Here is a 24,449-nt window from a genome sequence, read left to right on the forward strand (position 1 = left end):
CTCCACTGCTACCCTACACTTCTCCACTGCTACCCTACACTTCTCCACTGCTACCCTATACTTCTCCACTGCTACCCTATACTTCTCCACTGCTACCCTGTACTTCTCCACTGCTACCCTGTACTTCTCCACTGCTACCCTGTACTTCTCCACTGCTACCCTGTACTTCTCCACTGCTACCCTACACTTCTCCACTGCTACCCTGTACTTCTCCACTGCTACCCTGTACTTCTCCACTGCTACCCTACACTTCTCCACTGCTACCCTACACTTCTCCACTGCTACCCTACACTTCTCCACTGCTACCCTGTACTTCTCCACTGCTACCCTACACTTCTCCACTGCTACCCTACACTTCTCCACTGCTACCCTGTACTTCTCCACTGCTACCCTACACTTCTCCACTGCTACCCTACACTTCTCCACTGCTACCCTATACTTCTCCACTGCTACCCTACACTTCTCCACTGCTACCCTACACTTCTCCACTGCTACCCTACACTTCTCCACTGCTACCCTACACTTCTCCACTGCTACCCTATACTTCTCCACTGCTACCCTACACTTCTCCACTGCTACCCTACACTTCTCCACTGCTACCCTATACTTCTCCACTGCTACCCTACACTTCTCCACTGCTACCCTACACTTCTCCACTGCTACCCTGTACTTCTCCACTGCTACCCTGTACTTCTCCACTGCTACCCTGTACTTCTCCACTGCTACCCTACGCTTCTCCACTGCTACCCTGTACTTCTCCACTGCTACCCTACACTTATCCACTGCTACCCTACACTTCTCCACTGCTACCCTACACTTCTCCACTGCTACCCTATACTTCTCCACTGCTACCCTACACTTCTCCACTGCTACCCTACACTTCTCCACTGCTACCCTATACTTCTCCACTGCTACCCTGTACTTCTCCACTGCTACCCTGTACTTCTCCACTGCTACCCTACACTTCTCCACTGCTACCCTACACTTCTCCACTGCTACCCTGTACTTCTCCACTGCTACCCTGTACTTCTCCACTGCTACCCTACACTTCTCCACTGCTACCCTACACTTCTCCACTGCTACCTTACACTTCTCCACTGCTACCCTACACTTCTCCACTGCTACCCTACACTTCTCCACTGCTACCCTACACTTCTCCACTGCTACCCTGTACTTCTCCACTGCTACCCTGTACTTCTCCACTGCTACCCTACACTTCTCCACTGCTACCCTACACTTCTCCACTGCTACCCTACACTTCTCCACTGCTACCCTACACTTCTCCACTGCTACCCTACACTTCTCCACTGCTACCCTACACTTCTCCACTGCTACCCTATACTTCTCCACTGCTACCCTACACTTCTCCACTGCTACCCTACACTTCTCCACTGCTACCCTACACTTCTCCACTGCTACCCTGTACTTCTCCACTGCTACCCTACACTTCTCCACTGCTACCCTACACTTCTCCACTGCTACCCTACACTTCTCCACTGCTATCCTACACTTCTCCACTGCTACCCTACGCTTCTCCACTGCTACCCTACGCTTCTCCACTGCTACCCTACGCTTCTCCACTGCTACCCTGTACGTCTCCACTGCTACCCTGTACTTCTCCACTGCTACCCTGTACTTCTCCACTGCTACCCTGCACTTCTCCACTGCTACCCTACACTTCTCCACTGCTACCCTGTACTTCTCCACTGCTACCCTGTACTTCTCCACTGCTATCCTACACTTCTCCACTGCTACCCTGTACTTCTCCACTGCTACCCTACACTTCTCCACTGCTACCCTACACTTCTCCACTGCTACCCTGTACTTCTCCACTGCTACCCTACACTTCTCCACTGCTACCCTACACTTCTCCACTGCTACCCTATACTTCTCCACTGCTACCCTATACTTCTCCACTGCTACCCTACACTTCTCCACTGCTACCCTATACTTCTCCACTGCTACCCTACACTTCTCCACTGCTACCCTACACTTCTCCACTGCTACCCTATACTTCTCCACTGCTACCCTACACTTCTCCACTGCTACCCTACACTTCTCCACTGCTACCCTACACTTCTCCACTGCTACCCTATACTTCTCCACTGCTACCCTACACTTCTCCACTGCTACCCTACACTTCTCCACTGCTACCCTATACTTCTCCACTGCTACCCTACACTTCTCCACTGCTACCCTGTACTTCTCCACTGCTACCCTGTACTTCTCCACTGCTACCCTGTACTTCTCCACTGCTACCCTACACTTCTCCACTGCTACCCTGTACTTCTCCACTGCTACCCTGTACTTGTCCACTGCTACCCTACACTTCTCCACTGCTACCCTACACTTCTCCACTGCTACCCTACACTTCTCCACTGCTACCCTGTACTTCTCCACTGCTACCCTACACTTCTCCACTGCTACCCTACACTTCTCCACTGCTACCCTGTACTTCTCCACTGCTACCCTGTACTTCTCCACTGCTACCCTACACTTCTCCACTGCTACCCTACACTTCTCCACTGCTACCCTATACTTCTCCACTGCTACCCTACACTTCTCCACTGCTACCCTACACTTCTCCACTGCTACCCTACACTTCTCCACTGCTACCCTACACTTCTCCACTGCTACCCTATACTTCTCCACTGCTACCCTACACTTCTCCACTGCTACCCTACACTTCTCCACTGCTACCCTATACTTCTCCACTGCTACCCTACACTTCTCCACTGCTACCCTACACTTCTCCACTGCTACCCTGTACTTCTCCACTGCTACCCTGTACTTCTCCACTGCTACCCTACACTTCTCCACTGCTACCCTGTACTTCTCCACTGCTACCCTGTACTTCTCCACTGCTACCCTACACTTCTCCACTGCTACCCTGTACTTCTCCACTGCTACCCTGTACTTCTCCACTGCTACCCTACACTTCTCCACTGCTACCCTACACTTCTCCACTGCTACCCTACACTTCTCCACTGCTACCCTATACTTCTCCACTGCTACCCTACACTTCTCCACTGCTACCCTACACTTCTCCACTGCTACGCTGTACTTCTCCACTGCTACCCTATACTTCTCCACTGCTACCCTATACTTCTCCACTGCTACCCTACACTTCTCCACTGCTACCCTACACTTCTCCACTGCTACCCTACACTTCTCCACTGCTACCCTATACTTCTCCACTGCTACCCTATACTTCTCCACTGCTACCCTACACTTCTCCACTGCTACCCTACACTTCTCCACTGCTACCCTACACTTCTCCACTGCTACCCTACACTTCTCCACTGCTACCCTATACTTCTCCACTGCTACCCTGTACTTCTCCACTGCTACCCTGTACTTCTCCACTGCTACCCTACACTTCTCCACTGCTACCCTACACTTCTCCACTGCTACCCTACACTTCTCCACTGCTACCCTACACTTCTCCACTGCTACCCTATACTTCTCCACTGCTACCCTGTACTTCTCCACTGCTACCCTGTACTTCTCCACTGCTACCCTACACTTCTCCACTGCTACCCTACACTTCTCCACTGCTACCCTACACTTCTCCACTGCTACCCTGTACTTCTCCACTGCTACCCTGTACTTCTCCACTGCTACCCTACACTTCTCCACTGCTACCCTATACTTCTCCACTGCTACCCTGTACTTCTCCACTGCTACCCTACACTTCTCCACTGCTACCCTACACTTCTCCACTGATACCCTATACTTCTCCACTGCTACCCTACACTTCTCCACTGCTACCCTACACTTCTCCACTGCTACCCTGTACTTCTCCACTGCTACCCTACACTTCTCCACTGCTACCCTGTACTTCTCCACTGCTACCCTACACTTCTCCACTGCTACCCTGTACTTCTCCACTGCTACCCTATACTTCTCCACTGCTACCCTACACTTCTCCACTGCTACCCTACACTTCTCCACTGCTACCCTACACTTCTCCACTGCTACCCTACACTTCTCCACTGCTACCCTACACTTCTCCACTGCTACCCTACACTTCACTGCTACCCTATACTTCTCCACTGCTACCCTATACTTCTCCACTGCTACCCTACACTTCTCCACTGCTACCCTATACTTCTCCACTGCTACCCTATACTTCTCCACTGCTACCCTACACTTCTCCACTGCTACCCTACACTTCTCCACTGCTACCCTACACTTCTCCACTGCTACCCTACACTTCTCCACTGCTACCCTATACTTCTCCACTGCTACCCTACACTTCTCCACTGCTACCCTATACTTCTCCACTGCTACCCTACACTTCTCCACTGCTACCCTATACTTCTCCACTGCTACCCTATACTTCTCCACTGCTACCCTATACTTCTCCACTGCTACCCTACACTTCTCCACTGCTACCCTGTACTTCTCCACTGCTACCCTACACTTCTCCACTGCTACCCTACACTTCTCCACTGCTACCCTATACTTCTCCACTGCTACCCTACACTTCTCCACTGCTACCCTACACTTCTCCACTGCTACCCTATACTTCTCCACTGCTAGCCTACACTTCTCCACTGCTACCCTATACTTCTCCACTGCTACCCTACACTTCTCCACTGCTACCCTACACTTCTCCACTGCTACCCTACACTTCACTGCTACCCTACACTTCTCCACTGCTACCCTATACTTCTCCACTGCTACCCTACACTTCTCCACTGCTACTCTGTACTTCTCCACTGCTACTCTGTACTTGTCCACTGCTACTCTGTACTTCTCCACTGCTTCAGCTCCAACTGCCTTCTTCTCCTCCCAGGCGCGAACTCCCGTCAGCTCCAACTCCCCTGTATTGATGCCCGACCCAATTAACTTCCAATTGATTAATCGGCGTCTCTTCCGACGCCCCCCGCTCATAGCCCCCCTCCGCCACCTGTTGTTTTTCCAGACATTGTGGCGCCAGACCCCGATGACAACAACAACCTACCAACCAATCACCGTCTTGCGTCCTTAATTATCCTCAACCGTCTCTGGCCTACCCTTGCGAGCCTTGACAACAACACCCGTCCGCACATGCCCCCACTGTACCGCGCGTGGCGCGTATTTAAACCGCGACATCAGCTGCCGCCTCCACTGCGTCTCCGGCACGCGCTGTCCCCCAAATATTGCCTCCATCTCCCGCCTCTCCGGCGCCTCCTCCGTGTCCCAACGCTCACACCTGCTCGCCCCCAAATGCACCCGCCCAATCTATGTTTTGCCCCCTATTTGCCGCCAGCCATGCCAGTGTCACCTCACCTCACCCCTCACTGATCCGTCGCGTTACACCACGACTCAACTATCAAAGTATTAATAGCTCGCGTTGAGCAGTTTTATATATCTCTCTAACTATGGGACTTGTCTAGCCAGTCTCAAAATAATGCCAGAAAGGGGTAAATGTTATTTATTTTTGATCATTTTGATACTTGGGGTAAAAAGTTCCCCATCGACAAAAGTTTCAGTTGATTGGATTTGTCGCAAGGATGACGGTCGCGGCTTAGTCACGCTGCCCGACTCTTGTACACGGGAGATCCGTGCTGCGTGAGCACAGCAAAGACAAATGTCCCCCGTACAGCCTTGAACAGGCAGTTGGGGCAAGTGCTGTTAGAGAATAACGAGCGGAGGCCAGCGCGGCACTTGAAGGGGGCGGTTTGGCCAGCACCACGCCCGGGGCCGCCTTTGTCTCCCCGAGCGAATGTCGGTGTTTGACTGCACACCACCGCACCAGCTACTCATTCGAGGTCGAGTCGCATCACCAGTTCGGATCATCTGCCAACGGTGGTGGTGACGTTGTCTGTGAGCAGGAATCGAACTCGAGGGCCCGCTGGGTTCGTCGACTGGCGCAGCTTAACAAAGACACACAAAGACAATCAACATTGCAGACGACACGGGCAGCGTCCAGGGTTCTTGGAGGTTGGGTGACGGTCGTAAACGAAAAGAAAAACACAAACGCGTGAATTTTTGTTATTTTTTTAAGATGCAAATATATCATCTGAGAGCAAGTGGGGGCACTGGAAAAAGGTTAAGGCATAGGTGTGAAGCAAGCGCTGCATATATTTTTTAAGTCCAGCAGTGACGTGATAACCCACATGCGAATGGGGGGGGGGGAAAGGCTGCAGAAACATGTGGGCGCAAGAAGGGGTTGGTTTTGTTTGTGGGTTAGATCGCGTAAATATCAGAATCAGAATGCTTATTTATACTGCAGGAGGAATCCGATGAGCTATTAAGCTCTTTTTCACAGATGTCCAGTAGGGGCACGGGGTCAGGACGTTACAACAACCAACAATACATAAATATGATAAGAGTGCAAAGTATAGGAAAGGTAAACAAACGGCACTAATAAAAGTAAACTTTTATTATATTACCAGGTAAGGCCCACTGAGCTGTATCGCTCTATTTTCAGAAGCGACCTGGATATCACAAATGATGGCTCAACGAAGTGGCTTATCATCATCATCGTCGTGTGGAAATCCATAGTAGAAGCCAAAAAATTCTAAACGCGGTCGACAGTTTTTGCTTGTCCTGAAGCAATGCTGCTGGAATTGTGCTCTTCCAGAAGGAGAGAATACTTTTACCTTTGTACGTGGGGAGGCACAGATGCAGGAAGGAGATATGTCTACTAATCTGGTTTCGTATCAGTACCCACGCAGACCTACGTGCCAAAGACGTGACGGTTTCGTTTTGTTTATGGAAAGATTAAAATTACGATACACTCCACTGATCATCTTGGTTCTTTCGGTGAAGTCACGTAGAAGGGAAATAATAAAATAATAAACCTAAAACATAATAAAATACAATTCTCACGACGTTTCGGCCACAACGCAAGCAGCCGTCCTCAGGTGAAGAACAGGTCTGTCGGAAAGACAGCGTCTGAATGAGACAGCGTCTGAATGAGACGCTGTCTTTCTGACAGACCTGTTCTTCACCTGAGGACGGCTGCTTGCGTTGTGGCCGAAACTTCGTGAGAATTGCATTTTATTATGTTTTTTTTTATTTCCCTTCTACGTGACTTTACCGAAAGAACCAAGAAGATGAATCCCTGCAGTCACGAAAGCTTTAAATCGAAACACTCCACTGAGTTTATTCAAAGTCGACGGCTTTCAATTCTATTTGCTTTCAATTTTTTTTAAGGCAACCCCCATCACCCACGTGCATTCCTCTTAGAGAGGCAATTGTGACTTTTTTAATATTACTTAAATACACTCGGCATTTATGTTTCAAACGCCTATTTAATAAGATTGACTCTGAAAAGGGCATGCCTGTTCTGACGAAGACTCGTAACCTTTAACAGGCTATGGGACATTTTTTTGGCAGGATCCAATTTATTTTTTTTAAAGGATAAGATTTCAACCTTTGTTGCCATAAAACAGGAGTTGTGTTAAGATGTTCAAACACTTTAAAGGTAGAACTGTTCATGGCATCGTCAAGTCTTCTTTAACCACACGTACTTTCTGGGCTTGTCTAGAGAGACAAGGCCATCAAGAAGGCTGTCTCTGGTGCAGGTTAATGAGTTTCAAATCAGTTTGGGGTGCCACGGTGGCTAGAAGATGTTAACTACCTCACCTGGCATGCAGGAGGTTGGGGGTTCGATCCCCGTGGGCGCGTCGATTTTTCTCCAGGACCTCTGGGGTTTCCCCTCAATTTAGAACCACGAGTTTAAGAAGATTTGGCTCCTCTGAATTTCCACGTGATCAGCCACTTTGTTGAGCTTTCATTTGTGGCCAGGTTACTGATGAAAAAGAGCTGCATAGCCTTACCTGGTCAAATAAAAAGTGTAGTTTAGGTTAAAGAAAATGTGTGTATTGTCAGAGCTTTCTTGTTTGCATGTTTTGCAGCAAGTATGAGTGGTTAATGCAGACCTGGTGCTTGTGACAAGGCAACTATTTGGTGTTTGAACATCTTAACACTTCCTGTTTCATTGCCAGAAAGGGGGGAAATGAATTCTTACTTAAGCCGGCTGTTGAGCCCAGGGCTATATCGCGAGGACCTGTGAAGGCCGGCACAAGTGGCTGGGTGGGTGACAAGCACCACGCCCGGCCACCTTTGTCTCCCCAGTGGCGATGTTTTACTACTCACCGCATAAAGTACTCATTTAAGGTTGAGTCGACCTCGCGGGAAGCCCCAGGACCGGTTCAGATAATCCTCACTGGCATTGGCCCTGAGCGGGAATCGAACTCGGGTGACTGGGTTCCTCGTGTCGTGCATCAGCTGCTGCCGTGCCACCACTTCTCCAAAGATAAAGAATCCCCCGTGTAGCCTTAACAGGCTGGTGGGGCCATTTCTGTTTACCACCACCATATGAAGGCCGGCACGGCACACGAGGGGGTGGGTGTGGCCAGCACCACGCCCGGCCGCCTTTGTCTCCCCAGTGGCGATGTTATACACATGGCACCAGGTACTCATTTTGAGGCTGAGTCGACCTAGGGGAGTCCTGCAACCAGTTCAGATAATCATTACTGCCATTGACTCGAATTTAGGGTCGCCGGGGTTCGCAGCGCAAGATGCCAATTGTCAATACACGACCACTCCCCACACACGCACACACGGATACGCATGTGTCCGTGCACATACTCGCGTGTGATCGTGCCCGGAGTGTGACAATGTTACCAACAGGTGTGTAACAGCCACATTCATATCATAGACAATGCGCGCCTTGACGAATCACTTGAACTTGACCAGGAGGCATAAACACGTCACTCAAATGCAATCTGATCTAAGGCAGTGCACTTTGTCCATAACCACCCTCCCTCTTCCTGCTTACCTTTCCTATACTTTGCATTCCTATCGTGTTGAGCTATCATTTGTGGCCAGGTCGATTCTAAAAATATATAAGTGAATTGCTCCGTGGCCTTTACCTGGTAATATACAAACATCGTTTGGTTTTATTTGTATATGTTTAAGTGGTTTGTGTACCTTTCCTATGCTTTGCACTCATATCGTGTTTGTGTATTCTGTTTGTTGTTGTAATGTTCTTACCCCGTGCCCCGACTGGACACCTGCTACGAAGAGCTTCATAGCTCATCATAGGACCTCCTTTGCCGGTACCAAAATATGAGAAGAAGTTTTCCCATTTTTCTGGCAACAAAACAGGTGTTAGACCAGAGGCTCAAAAGAAAGCTGTCTCTGGTGTGGACCAATCGGTTTCAAAGACAAGGGATATATTATCAGAGTATGTTTTTTGTATGCATTCTGACCACAAGTATCGTGGATAATGCAGACATGATTCCTCGTAAAAGGTTTCAGTTTGGTGTTTTAACATCTTAACGCAACTGTTTTGTGGCCAGAAAAAAGGGGAAACTTATTCTCACAGCTTTATTGCTCATTGGATTCCTCCTGGAAAAATACTGATTCTTAACTGGACACAGCTCCTCCAAGTATCTTGGGCTTCTGGCTCGATTCTCGTCTCGCACTTAAAACCTCACAATCACCGCAGTTGCGAGATGTTAACTAACTCACCTGGTATGCAAGAGATCGAGGGTTCAATCCCAACCTTGACACCTGCATATTTGGAGTTTGCGTGTCTCTCACTCCCCGCGGTGGTGTGAAATGTTCTCCGGTTTTTCCCTCCACATTTAGAATCAACATCACGCGTTTAGAGTATTTGTCTGCGGCTACAATCTTCCACGTGATCAGCCGCCACTTCGTTGAGCTCTCATTTCTGATGGCCAGGTCGTTTCTAAAAAAGAGCTACATAGCTCAGTGCGGCCTTACCTGGTAAAATAACAAAAATCTTTGCAGTTTTTAGAATTATAAAAAGTATGATGCAGATCGAGGACTTTGTAAGGAGATAAGACCCGTGTCTCATCTGCTGCCGCTGCTGCTACACAAAAGCGATCGATAGCTTCTGCCTCTGAGCCTCTTGGAGAGCCGTGCTTCTCAACCTCCATGGCACGTGCTCTCGAACCCGCGCCATCTTCACGGCGACGCTGCGGCTGCGTGGGTGAGTGGCTCGGCGAGTGGGTGGGTGGGTGGGAACTCGTTTGATCTCACGGAGAACAAGCACATCAAGTGCAGCCAAATTATGCATGAGGAATGTTCCTACATGTTGAGTGGAGATGATACCACGAAGAAAGTTGAAACGAAACTAAAACTATACTATTTTTACACGCTTTTATTTAACTCGCTCTGTCTGTTGTTGTTGTTGTTGTCGTATCCTCAAATCTTGTAACTCAATTTTAACCCACTTCCCAATGTGCTATCGACTGCAAACTTGGTATAATTATGTCATACTGATGACAATACTATATTCTATCATTAAAAAAAAAATGTATATGTTATGTTTCGGCTTGGGTCTAATTGTCCACGCTCAACTGACGTTGGCTGTAATTGACCACGGTCCCTTACGTTATGGCAAGCTTCGGGGCCACTTCCTGGAGTCGTGGAGTTTTGCCATTACGAGTACGGTACATTTCATTAAAGCGTGTTTAAAAAAACATTTTTAAACTTTACTTATTTAATTTTATCAGGTAAGACCGACTACTCAGCTATGTAGCTCTCTGTCAGAAGCCACCTGGCCACCCCAAATGATAACGAAGTAGTTTGTCACAACGTGCTAATGTATCATGGCCAAATGCTCTAAATACATGTTTCTAAATGTGGAGGGAAAACACCGGAGGACCCAGTTAAAAACATCTACACGACCACGGAGAGAGAGAGACACGCAAACTCCAAATTTAGAGCAGCTTTGGTGTCGGGATCGAACCCACACCCTCCTGCATACCAGGCTGAGGGAGATAACATTTCGCCACTGCAGCACCCAACTGCACAATACCCGGGTGATGGTGGCTGGCGGCTGACGGCTATCTGCTGCCATACCATGCCAAGGCAAACAATGAAGAGGGGTGGGCAAGGGAACTAGATCAGCTCCTGTTCTATCATTACATCTACAGGACCTTTTTTACCAGTATGAAAATAATAATAGTTTTACCCTTTCTGGTAATAGAAGAGGTGCTAAGATTCTCAGACACGATATAGATACACTCTGCAAGGCGTCAAGTCTACATTAACCGCACAGTACTTGCCCAACACGGCATTTCACAGGAACGTAACCGCAGCGTTTGGCGAGTTCTGCCTGTAATCACATTTGGGTGGCTTATAAAGATGGCCAGATTGCAAACTGGGATCTCAGCAGTATAGGCTCAGCCCTATAACCCCTGAGCCACCGTCCTCCTAAACAACAACGACAATGATTTTGATGATGGCAAATAATGACGAAAAACGATGCTTACCTTGGCCCCCTCAAACCAGGCCTGCTTTAATCGACGTTCCACTGCGATTCACCTGTGTCTTACAGCTGCAGCGCTAAACAGTACCCATCGGAGCTGCCGGGCCTCAGTGTCATTCTCATCTTCTACAATGAGGCCGTCTCCATCCTGCTGCGTGCCGTCACCTCCGCCGTGCGCAACACGCCACGCCACCTCCTCAACGAGGTCATCCTCGTCGACGACTGCAGCGACTACGGTGAGAGCTGCGGGGCTGCCACCTCCTCCATCTCCTCCACCTCCTCTTCTTCTGCCACCTCCTAAACCACCTCCACTTCCTCATCCTCCATTTCCTCTTCTGCCTCCTCTTCTGCCTCCACCTCCTCTACCCCCACCTCCTCTGCCACAAAGGAACTCAGAGACGGATCTCTCTTTCTCTCTGTCAGCCCGGGTCTATCAAACCTGTGCAGTTTCCCGCAATACGTTCAATACATTTGCGCCGGTTCTCAATCACAAATCAATTCCTGCCACCCAGGCACAGATGCTGTTTACCGGACTGGTGGCGACCAGAGAGAAATTCCCTTCCCCCCAATAGTCGAGAGAAGGTGGCCGGGTAGCTGAGAGGTTAAAGCCGTTAGGGTTAGGAAATAGACTTGGGCCTAGAGTATGGTTAGAAAATAGACTTGGGCCTAGAGTAGGGTTAGGAATTAGACTTGGGCCTAGAGTAAGCTTAGGAAAGAGCATTTGGCTCAGAGGTAGGGCTATAGGTAAGGATGAAGTTAGGAACAGAGTTATGATTAGAGATTGGTTCAGGTTGGGTTAGATTTAGGAAATGGGGTTAGGGTAGAACTAGGGTTTGAGAGTTGGAATTTCGGATTTGTGTCGCTCAGCCTCATTTCAAGAGCCCTGATCACAGCCGTGGCACTCCTGGCCTCGTCTATTGCCACTCCTCTCTCTCTCCTCCTGTCCCCCCCCCCCCCCCGGCTCCACGGTCTTGTGCCTCTGTGCCGCCCCCCGCTCATACTCACAGCCGACCTGAAGGAATCATTCAACGTGCAGATCGAAGAGCTGAACCACAAGTACCCGGAGGTGTCCATCCGCCTCGTCCGGCACGCGTCCCACAGGGGTCCGAGCGCTTCGCGCGTCACCGGCATCCGGGCGGCCAAGGGGCCCGTGGTGGCCATTATGGATGCCCACGTGGAGTTCCCTGTCGGTTGGTGAGTCCAAAACTCTCTGTCCTCCAGAAACTCGGCTTCTGGGCCATTGACTTGGACCAGGGGTACTGGCAGCCGCTGGATTTTCAAACCCTGACCCTCTGACCACAAGCAGCGAGTAAGCTCACAGCGTAGGGCCTCGCATTATAAGGGGCCTTTAAATACGAAAAAAAGCATATATACGAAGTTTCAAGTTTTACCTAATCAGTTGAAAAACAAAGGAGATTGGGAAAAAAGACTCTCCAAAATGCTTATTTTCGTTCTGATATGACGAAATTATATCGACAGTAAATGGCCTCTTAAGTGTGCTATGCCATAGGGCCCCAGCAATGTCATAATCCGGTCCTGGTGCCGGCCCTGGGCCCTGGCAGCACTGCCACGAAAACACCGGGCGCCTTCACCCCTTGGTCGGTTGGGGAAAAACGGTGAACTATAGAGCGGCGACGATCGATTTATGCCCCCCACCCCCTCCCTGCAGGGCTGAGCCGATCCTGGCACGGATCCAGGAGGACCGCCATGTGGTGGTCTCCACGGTGTTCGACAACACACACTACGACACGTTCGTCGTAAACCGCTACGAGTCGCAGGCGCAGACGTTCACGTGGCAGCTGTGGTGCACCTACAAGGAGCCCCCCCTCGACTGGATCACCAACAATGACCCCACGGCCCCCATCAGGTACTCCCCGGGGGTGGGGGGCGAGAGGGGGTCTCACCTTTCTTACAGCTGCCAAATGTATTGGGAGGCTCAACAATGACTCTAGCCTGCCGACGATTGGAAAGTTATGTCCACAAGGCCAGAGCATTTGGAACCAGGACAAGTACTTGTATTATTTTATTTTTTGCAAAAGCCTGAGAACATCTCCAGGACAGATTTATCAGAGTGGCACCTTTTGGTATCTGGAGCTTTAGTTGTGCCGCATAATGGGTGACACTAATCGCCGGTGGTGGTAACCGCGCCAAGACTTGGGGTAAGATCTTCTTGTTCACAAGTGTCAGGGCGGCATAGTGGTCGCACTCCGTGCCTCACAAAAAGAAGAGCCTCGGTTTGGTTTCCAACTTGGGCACCTTTACTGAGTGGAGTTTGTTCTGCAATGCGTTTCTTCCAGATCTCCGGCCTCCTCCTCCTATAGCTAGAAGAGAGCCATGCAGTGAAACTGGTATTGGCTGAAACCAAATCCCCAAAGTTCGAAAAATGACCTGCAAATCAACTCAATCAGCATCACACACAGCAGCGTAGCAGCAACATCACCTCCTCCTGTTGTGAAAACTTAGCAGGAACCTCCTGAAAACAAAATTGAGTCGGTGACCATTTCCTGCATAAAGAAAGCTAGTATCCATAATAATAATAATACGATAACTTAATCTCTATGATTGTGTTTCAATTCCAATAGTGTGACATCTGTTTCTTCTTATCGCCTTACATCGGGACATATCTCTTTTAACGAGCACAATTCTCCAAACGTTCAGTGTGCAGACACGTGATCTCGAGTTGTTGGGATTGTTAGGGGGGCAGTGCTTTTGCAACGTTTGCGCAACAACAATTTGTCATCACGAATCGAGGGTGCCCCGACCAGGATGACTTTTGACACTTTGACCCCCATTCCCCAGGAGTCCGATTGTGATGGGCTGCATGGCGGCCAGCAAGAGCTACCTGGAGGAGATCGGTTTTCTGGATGAAGGCATGCAGGTGTACGGAGGGGAGAACGTGGAGCTGGGCCTCAGGGTGAGGACGCAGAGACGCAACCTTGAACGCACCCACCCACCCACTCACTCATGCGTGTGCCATATATATACATCGACCTGCATGGGTGTTTTGAGTTCACTGCGCGGCCCCCGCCTGCCTTGTTCAGAGTGGACGGTGAGAGTGGCCGGGCTATTGGTGACCAGCTCCACCTCACCCCCCCCCCCATTCCCTCCACCCCGTGTGCCCAGGTGTGGCAGTGCGGGGGCCGCGTGGAGGTGCTGCCCTGCTCACGCTTGGCTCACATCGAGCGCTACTTCAAGCCGTACGCCCCGGACCTGAGCGTCCACATGCGCAGGAACGCGCTGCGCGTGGCCGAGATCTGGATGGACGACTACAAGAGGAACGTCTACTTGGCCTGGAATGTGCCTATGAATGTACGGCGTGTGGTTTATTTTTTACCGTTAGGTGTGTGTGCGGTTCAAATGTCAAAGTGTATTTTATACTAAAAACTAAAAACTATTTATTTTTATTTTCCCAGGTAAGGGCCCACTGAGCTAGGTAGCTCTTTTTCCAGAAGCGACCTGGCCATCAAAAATGATAGCTTAACGAGGTGGCTTATCACCAGGTGGACATGCATAGCAACCAAACACTCAAAATGCATGCTTCTAAAGGTGAAAGGGGAAAACCGGAGAACCCGGAGAAAAATCCATGTGAGCCACGGGGAGAGAGAACATGCAAAATCCAAATATACAACAGACATCACGGTCGGGATCGAACCCACGACCTGCTGTATTGCATCCATAATACAGGTTTTTTTAGGTTAGATCGCGTAAATATATAAATGTATCATTAAACCCGCCTCCACCCAACACAGCCAATTTTCCTGTATACCAGGCGAGGTAGTTAACATCTCACCACCATGGTGCCCTCAATAAACTGCCTTCAAATTTACATCGGGGGGAGGGCGAGGTTCTGTGTGGCCCAATGTTTGGTGTCCGTAGCCACAGTTGCTACACTAGGACAGAGTGAGAGTCCTTTACTTTCCACGCGTGCATTCGGCATCCGCATCTTCTGACCGGATGTTTGTTTGTTGGGCACGTTACTAAAATCCCACAGATTGGCCCCTTTTGGAATGAATCGGGGGCCATCGTGTGCCGGAATCACTATCCAAACTTGAACAATCACAGTGCATATTACTTGACTAGCTTGTTTGTCCGTCCTAGGACGAAAGACCCAAATAATATTTACGAAAAAATTTTGCAGACTATAATTGTTATCTTGTGTAAATTTAATGGCACTAAAGTATGTCATCAAACACTTGACTGCATTTCACTGTAGCACTGTGTTAATGGCAGTGAATCTGGCACAAAACGAAGTCGTAAAACACTTTACTGCAGTTCACTGTAGCACTGTATTAACGGCAGTGATTCTTGCACAAAACTACCTCATAAAACACCTCGCTTCATGTCACTGTAGCACTGTATATAACTGACCTTCAATTTACACCATTGGAACCTCCTTTGCCAGTAGCAAAATATGATAATAGTTTTTTAGCTGGCAACAAAACTGACACCTTTTTTTTACAAGGAGTCATGTTTGCATTAACCACAATACCTGCGGTCGGAATGCAAACAAAAGACACAGCTCTGATAATATATGCACTGTCCTTGAAATTGATTGGTCCACACCCGAGACAGCTTTTCTTAGAGCCTAGTCTCACATGGTGTTGGACCAGATGACGCCAAATGCGCACGACCAATCAATTTCAAGGACGCGATGATTCCGTCGTCAGATAGCGCCTGCAGCTCGTCCGCTGGCCGCCGTTCCTCACTATTGTCTTGGTTCCCAGCTGGTGCTGGTCGGTGTGTGTGGGTCGAACCCACGGCGCTCTCGCCAGTGCTCTCCTCTTCCTCACGGGCAGCTGGTCAGGCTCTTTCCCCTGCTGGATGAGTCGGCACGACGCTTGTCTTTGAAGGTGCACGATAGCGCTTGCCGCTTGTCCGCTGGCAGCTGACACCCTTACTCGGTGGCGCTGGTGGCGCTGCTGCGCTCTCTCTCTGGCTCCGTGCTCTCTGGCAATGCCCGGTTGCACGTGCAGCTGGTTCTCTGCGATGCTGGCTTGGTCGATGCTTGGTGCTTTCCGCCCTTTCTCCCGGTTGATTGCTCGACGTTGCTCGTCACTCTTTATCTCGGGCTGCAGCTGCTCGTGGGAGCTGGCACTCACTCTCAAAACTTGTAAATTGTATTCGCACACCTCTTACACAACTGTGAGAGCTTAGTACAATACAACTTATCGCAATCCTTGACTTTGCAAGTGACTCAAAACGTCAGGATAAATGTAGAATACAACTTTCAGCGATACTCTGTCGGTCCATGCCGAACTCAGCACCGAGCATCACCTCACCCATTGTTGAGCTCGAGGCCATGCCCCGGAGTCTGCCCGTCGCAGTACTCTCTGTCGCTTGTCGTAGTCTCCGTCGCTTGTCGTAGTCTTCTGTCACTTGCAGTAGTAGCGATGTATGCGTCGTATCTCTGTTTTTATGTGAAATTCTCTCTCCTCTTGGCTCGCCTTCTCACAAAAGACCAGAATCCCTTTGATTTCGCTCTTTGCTGTGGGGGCAGTTGTTCATCCGGGGTACGTGTGTGTGTATGTGTTCGTCCTGATTTATTCAGCAATCTGTTAAGTCTAACCCTGGCCTGGTTCCTGCCCATCTCCTCAAGCCACCTTTTCATCCGTGGAAAACAGATGCTCCAAATTTCCCTTTTGTGTTTTCCTAGTTTTTCAACTTGGTAATAATTTCTCTGGAGGGAGGGATTCTCCCTGTCCGGTCACATTCCCCCCCGCCCTTCTTCCCTCGCGGTGGGAATTTACATGTTCTTCTCTCTCACAGAGAGGGGCGCTGGCCTTTGAAGTCGTTTCTATTGTACCGTTTGGAAAATATGATTTTACCTCTTATAGCTTGATACCGTACCACTTTTGTAGTTCTGATTCAGTAAGTGACTCAATGTATGTCTGTAGCAGTGTTTACAGTACTTCCATCGTGGTTTGGAATTCCTTAAGGGGAGATGCCCTCTGCATGTGTATGCAATTTATTGCTATCACGTGCTGCTTGGAGGCAAAGGTGGTTGGGAGGCTCTCTCTCTCTATGGGATACATTTTATCTTGGTTACGTGTGATTGACCTATTTCGACTTTGTTATTCTTCTGGATGACCCTTCTCGGTCTAATCCTTCATGATTATTATTGGGTTTATATTTATCCAGAATTCATACTCTTTGGTTCTTTCGGTAAAGTCGCGTGGATGGCAAAATAATAATCAAAATAAGGTGAATAACATTAGTATTAAAATAATATATGAGAAAAAAGAACCCACTAATTTAGATTGTAGCCTGGTTTTTTAATCGGAGTGAGTGTGTTGGCAGTCTATGATGTCCACTTATTCTTGTCGCTAAGTTTTGGACTTTTACCGTTGTGTTAAAAGAACCCAAAACAAACGTTGCCTGTTTCGTCATCGTGGCGCCTGCTGTCCATACTCTTTTGAGGGGGCCTTTGAAGCCATGTAGAGATTCCCCAGAATCTCATTAGCACCCCCCCCCTTCTATTTTATTTATTTATTTATTCCCTTTTACGGCTTATCTCTGGCTGCCTGGTCCCGAGTGTGAAGGGCACCTGCTGTTGTGATGGGAGGGGGGTTCGTATCACCCCCTTTTGCCCCAAGCGACACCGCGATTGATAAAATAGAAATTGGCAGAATTATTAATATAAATTTTGGGAAAAGGCCTATATACACAACATACACAATATACACAACATACACAACATACACAACATACACAACATACACAACATGCACAACAAACACAACATGCACAACATACACAACATACACAACATACACAACATACACAACATACACAACATACACAACACGTCAACGTAATCATTGTAACTTGTTGACGCATTGTTTACGTGACAAACCTTACTGGCTGTGCCAGGTGGTGAAGGGTTACAACACATACTTACGCGATCTCACCCAGAAACCTTTATTATGAACATTGATGTTGTGAAGCCGTAGCAGATACAAAAAACCATTGTTATTGATGTTGTGAAACCAACGTGGTGACCGGACCCTGCTCCCTTTCCTCGTAACCCCTCCTCTGCATTGACGACCCCTGTGCAGGGCTCTGGGATAGACATTGGCGACGTCTCCCAGCGGGTTACCGCCCTGATTACTTCCCATGGAACACGGAACCTTCGTGCAACTTTGCCCCAAGGTTGGTCGAACGTTGCCCCAACGTTTGTCTCTCGTTGGTGTCACCCCGCAGGGCTCCGGGATTGACATCGGCGACATCTCGGAGCGCGTGGCTCTGCGCAAGCGGCTCAACTGCAAGAGCTTCGCGTGGTACCTGGAGAACGTGCTGCCCTCACTGCCACGTCACGACGACATCGTGCAGTACGGCGTGGTGAGCTCCAAATGCTTTTGCTCTTTGTGTCTTTGATTTTCGGCTCTCACTTTCCAATCACATGTTGATTGCATGTTGATCACGTGACAGATAAGAATTTAACAGGGGGTTGTAGCGGCCCTTGCGAGCCGCTCCTCGTCCTACCCCCCCCCGCCCCCCCTCAGTTGGGCGCTGCGGGAGGGGAGGTGTCCTCATGGGCAGGATGGGGAGATTGACAGGAGGGGAGGAGCCCGATTGATTGACAGGAGGAGGAGGAGCCAAAGGATAGAGACGGGCCACATGGGGCAGGATTGCCCAGCCGCTTCGTCGCCTCAAATATAAAGTTATGAGATTAGAACAACGAGACATGAGGGTGGAACAACAAGATGGATGAGGGTGGAACAACGAGACGGGTGGGGGTGGAACAACGAGACGGGTGAGGGTGGAACAACGAGACGGGTGGGGGTGGAACAACGAGACGGGTGGGGGTGGAACAACGAGATGGGTGGGGGTGGAACAACGAGACGGGTGGGGGTGGAACAACGAGACATGAGGGTGGAACAACGAGACGGGTGGGGGTGGAACAACGAGACGGGTGGGGGTGGAACAACGAGACGGGTGGGGGTGGAACAACGAGACATGAGGGTGGAACAACGAGACGGGTGGGGGTGGAACAACGAGACATGAGGGTGGAACAACGAGATGGGTGGGGGTGGAACAACGAGACGGGTGGGGGTGGAACAACGAGACATGAGGGTGGAACAACGAGATGGGTGGGGGTGGAACAACGAGATGGGTGGGGGTGGAACAACGAGACGGGTGGGGGTGGAACAACGAGACGGGTGGGGGTGGAACAACGAGATGGGTGGGGGTGGAACAACGAGACGGGTGGGGGTGGAACAACGAGACGGGTGGGGGTGGAACAACGAGACGGGTGGGGGTGGAACAACGAGACATGAGGGTGGAACAACGAGACGGGTGGGGGTGGAACAACGAGACGGGTGGGGGTGGAACAACGAGACGGGTGGGGGTGGAACAACGAGACATGAGGGTGGAACAACGAGACGGGTGGGGGTGGAACAACGAGACATGAGGGTGGAACAACGAGATGGGTGGGGGTGGAACAACGAGACGGGTGGGGGTGGAACAACGAGACATGAGGGTGGAACAACGAGATGGGTGGGGGTGGAACAACGAGATGGGTGGGGGTGGAACAACGAGACGGGTGGGGGTGGAACAACGAGACGGGTGGGGGTGGAACAACGAGATGGGTGGGGGTGGAACAACGAGACGGGTGGGGGTGGAACAACGAGACGGGTGGGGGTGGAACAACGAGATGGGTGGGGGTGGAACAACGAGACATGAGGGTGGAACAACGAGACGGGTGGGGGTGGAACAACGAGATGGGTGGGGGTGGAACAACGAGACATGAGGGTGGAACAACGAGACGGGTGGGGGTGGAACAACGAGATGGGTGGGGGTGGAACAACGAGACGGGTGGGGGTGGAACAACGAGACATGAGGGTGGAACAACGAGATGGGTGGGGGTGGAACAACGAGATGGGTGGGGGTGGAACAACGAGACGGGTGGGGGTGGAACAACGAGATGGGTGGGGGTGGAACAACGAGACGGGTGGGGGTGGAACAACGAGACGGGTGGGGGTGGAACAACGAGATGGGTGGGGGTGGAACAACGAGACGGGTGGGGGTGGAACAACGAGACGGGTGGGGGTGGAACAACGAGACGGGTGGGGGTGGAACAACGAGACGGGTGGGGGTGGAACAACGAGACATGGGTGAGGGTGCCGCAGGGAGCAATGTCCCGGGGTGTGCACGGCTCTGCTGAGCCCCCAGGAACCGATAAGTGATGGACGGGAGAGTAGAGAGGTTAATTAGGGGCAATAATGTTTTCAAATAGTTTGCAAACACAAACACGGGAGCAGGTCATTGTTGAATAATGCCGACGTTCACACGCGAGCCGTGCCTGCTCGTGACGCAGGTGGTGAACGAGAAGCGGAGGGAGCTGTGCCTGGACCGCGGGAACCCAGCGCTCAACACGCCCATCCTGTACTCCTGCTACGGGTACCAGCCGCAGGTAGGCCGTCCCCACCCATCAGGTGCATGCCACTCGGTTGGCTGTGTGTGTGTGTCCTATACGTGGGGCATCGGCCAGTCATCACAGTCGGTCAAACCCATGGCACCTGGGTCAGTCCCGTGACCTCCTGCCAGCAGGCGTTCGACACTTCACCTGGCCTTGAAGTGCACGTAGCCTGGCACAAGCACCGTGGTGACGTCACTGCTACTTGGTCGCGAGTGGCGATTGTTGTGTACACTGAACTTCTTTCGCACCATACGTAGCCAACCATACTAATGTATGCGATTCTAAATGTGGATGGAAATGTCGAAGGACCCGGAGACAAATCCACGCGACCACGGGGAGAGAGAGAGAGAGACACGCAAACTCCAAATATACAGCAGCAGACGTCGTCAGGGTCGAGATTGAATCCACGGACCTCCTGCATACCAGACGAGGTAGTTAACAACTCCTCGCCACCATGGCGCCCACATATGTGTGTGACCCACCAACCCAGGCAACCACGTGCAGCAGCAGCGTGGCCACCACCACCGTGACGAGTGTTTGATTGAGCGCGCACTACGATCGTGGCCGTGTCGACTCGGGGGGCTGCACGCATTACTACAGCGATATCCATCTGTTCCTTCTGCATGGCATTCGAGTATTGCCCCCTCGCTTACCTCCAATGTGCCAAGAACACCTTCATGTATGTAGAGGATCGCAGAGCTTGGGGGGTGATTGTTGGCAGCGCCGGCTTCTCACCACCACCACGTGGCTTCTGCTGCTGCTGCCTTCCTCGTGTGTGGTTCCTGCTCCTGGCGCTTCTGAGTCGTCTCTTCTCTCTCTGTCATCCTATCTCTCTTTTTACGAGAGTGATGAGCGGATAGCGTGCGGTGCAAAGCTATAAGAGACCAACCCACGTCTTGTTGGGTCTCTGTATGCATCTATGGGGCTCTGTGGGTCTACGGGTCTCTATGTGAGTCTACGGGTTTGTTGTGGGTCTGTGCGTCTCAATGTGAGTCTGTGCGTCTCAATGTGAGTCTGTGGGTCTCCGTGTGGTGCGTCTGTGAGTCTCTGTGTGGTAAGTCTGTGGGTCTTTGTTTGAGTTTGAGTCTCTGTGTGGGTCTATGGGTCTCGACGTGGTGCGTCTGTGGGTCTGTGTACTATGTGTGGGTCTGTGTGGTGAGTCTGTGGGTATCTGTGTGGTGAGTCTGTGGGTCTCTGTCTGGTGAGTCTGTGGGTCTCTGTATGGTGAGTCTGTGGGTACTAATAGGGGTTTTCCCCTTTTTTCTGGCAACAAAACTGACACCTTTTGCAACGAATCATGTTAACATTAGCCACAATACTTGCAGTCAAATGCAAACAAAAATCAATACTCTGATAATTTATGCATTGTCCTTGAAACTCATTGATTTTTTTTGGTATGGACCAATCAGTTTCAAGAACAATGCATACATGATCAGAATATTGTTTTTTTTGCATTTGACTGCAAGTATTGTGGTTAATGTTAACATGATTCGTTGCAAAAGGTGTCAGTTTTGTTGCCAGAAAAAAGGGGAAAACCCATTTTAGTATACTTTGGTACTGGCAAAGGAGGCCTCATGATGAGTCTGTGGGTCTCTGCATGAGTCTATGGGTCTGTGTGGCGAGTCTGTTGGTCTCTATGTGAGTCTATAGGTCTCTATGCGAGTAGTCTGTGAGTCTCTGCGTGGGCCTATGCCAATGATGATGCCGTGGGCTGCCTCTTGCCCGCCCCTCTGCCTGCCCAGCTGGCCGTGAGGACCTCCTCGGGCCTCGTGATGGTCGGCTTCAACGTGGAGCAGGCGAGCGCCGGCGCGGTGTGCCTGGGCACCACCGAGGACGGCGAGCGGCCGGCCCTCGTGGAGTGCTCCTTGGCGATGGAACTCGGACGCTTCCTCAGCTTGCAGGTCACCAATCTGGCACCACGGCCTCTCTGCGTCTGGTGGGGGGGGGGGGCGAGGGGGTGGGTGGGTCGGTGTGTGAGTCTATGAGTCTCTTTGTGAGTGCAGAGACTCCGCTAGGTTCCAGAGGTCGTGCGTTTCATCTCACGTCAATGTAGATACCACTGGTTCTTTACGTTCTGCAGATGTAGATGTCACTGGTTCTTTACATTCTGGGGAATCTCTACGTGGCTTCCAAGGCCCCCTCCAAAGAGTACGGACAGCAGGCGCCACGGTGACGAAACAGGCAACGTTTGTTTTGGGTTCTTTTAACACAACAGTAAAAGTCCAAAACTTAGCGACAAGAATAAGTGGACATCATAGACTGCCAACACACTCACTCCGATTAAAAACCAGGCTACAATCTACATTAGTGGGTTATTATTTCTCATATATTATTTTTTCTCTTTCTGTCTCTCTACAAGTCTCAGTATCTCTCTGCCTCTCTCCGTGTCGCTCTCCACATCTCTCTTTGTCTCTCTCTGTCTCTGTGTGTGTGTCCAGGACGGGCAGCTGAAGACGCACGATGGAGCCAAGTGCATGGAGCTGAGCGATGATTTGGCGGAGCATCCCGGCAGTGTCCTCCTCGTGCTGCGGCCCTGCTCCGGACAGAGGTGGAGCCTCGCGATCTTCCACAAGAGCACGTAGTCCATCACGTAGTCCATCACATAGTCCATCACATAGTCCGTCACGTAGTCCATCACATAGTTCATCACGTAGTCCATCACATAGTCCATCACATAGTCCGTCACGTAGTCCATCACGTAGTCCGTCACGTAGTCCGTCATGTAGTCCGTCATGTGCGCACACTTCCATCCCTCGCGCAGTTTCTGTTCCTCCACCACCACCCTCCCCCCACCCCCCCACCCCCCTCCAATATCGATCGGCGTTTAGTACCGTTGTACCGGGCTCGCGTTTTGTTGCAATAAAAACTTTGAAAGAAAACACATAGACCATCGTGAAAAGAAAAAAAACCTAAACTATTACAACTATTTTTTCTTTGACCTGGTAAGGCCCCCACACTGAGCTATGTAAACTCCTTTTTTCAGAAGCGACCTGCCCATATCACAAATGATAGCCTCAAAGAAGTGGCTTATCATCATCACCATCATCGTGTGGAGATTTATATCAGCAGCCAAATATTCTAAAAGTGTGATGTTGATTCTAAATGTGGAAGGAAAAACCGAAGTAGGACCCGGAGACAAATCCACGCGACCACCACGGAGAGAGAGAGAGATGCACTAAATTAAAATCTGCAGCAGGCGTCAGGGGTCGGGATAGACCCCACGACCCTCCTGCATACCAGGCCGCGGTAGTTAACATCTCCGAGCCACTGTGAACGTTTAAACAACGCTCAGCGCCGAACTTCCCAGGCACGTAGTTGGTCGGAACCCCCTGTCACGCTGATTTCGAAACTCTTACGCAGTTTCTGTTCCTCCACCCCACCCTCCCCCCACCCTCCACCCCACCCTCCCCTCCAATGTCGTTCGGCGCATTGTTCTGTTCGGCGCATTGTTCTGTTCGGCGTATTGTTCTGTTCGGCGCATTGTTCTGATCGGCTTATTGTCCTGATCGGTGCATTGTACCAAATGGCATATTGTACTGATTGGCACATTATACCGATTGGCGTATTGTACCAATCAGCTTATTTTACCGATTGGCGTATTTTACCGATAGGAATATTGTACCAATTGGTATATTGTACCGAATGGTGTATTGTACCGAATGGTGTATTTTACCAATTGGTATATTGTACCGAATGGTGTATTGTACCGAATGGTGTATTTTACCAATTGGTATATTGTACCGAATGGTGTATTGTACCGAATGGTGTATTTTACCAATTGGTATATTG

At 50.3% G+C, this 24,449-nt stretch overlaps 1 protein-coding gene across 1 annotated transcript in view; it reads left to right on the forward strand.

Moving 5' to 3' along the window:
- Positions 1-23,372, forward strand: part of LOC144951951 (polypeptide N-acetylgalactosaminyltransferase 18-like) — a 61,505-nt gene extending 38,133 nt beyond the window's left edge. The window contains exons 4-12 of the mRNA XM_078882323.1: positions 11,312-11,478; positions 12,250-12,436; positions 12,912-13,109; positions 14,042-14,156; positions 14,366-14,551; positions 18,443-18,580; positions 20,559-20,654; positions 22,403-22,561; positions 23,099-23,372. Coding sequence (XP_078738449.1) covers positions 11,312-11,478; positions 12,250-12,436; positions 12,912-13,109; positions 14,042-14,156; positions 14,366-14,551; positions 18,443-18,580; positions 20,559-20,654; positions 22,403-22,561; positions 23,099-23,242 — 1,390 coding nt within the window. The 3' untranslated portion in view covers positions 23,243-23,372. The remainder of the gene's footprint in view (positions 1-11,311; positions 11,479-12,249; positions 12,437-12,911; positions 13,110-14,041; positions 14,157-14,365; positions 14,552-18,442; positions 18,581-20,558; positions 20,655-22,402; positions 22,562-23,098) is intronic.
- Positions 23,373-24,449: the final 1,077 nt, after the last annotated feature.

The sequence above is a fragment of the Lampetra fluviatilis genome, chromosome 64 (genome assembly GCF_964198595.1).
Source record: "Lampetra fluviatilis chromosome 64, kcLamFluv1.1, whole genome shotgun sequence".
In the NCBI taxonomy this organism is placed as follows: domain Eukaryota; kingdom Metazoa; phylum Chordata; class Hyperoartia; order Petromyzontiformes; family Petromyzontidae; genus Lampetra; species Lampetra fluviatilis.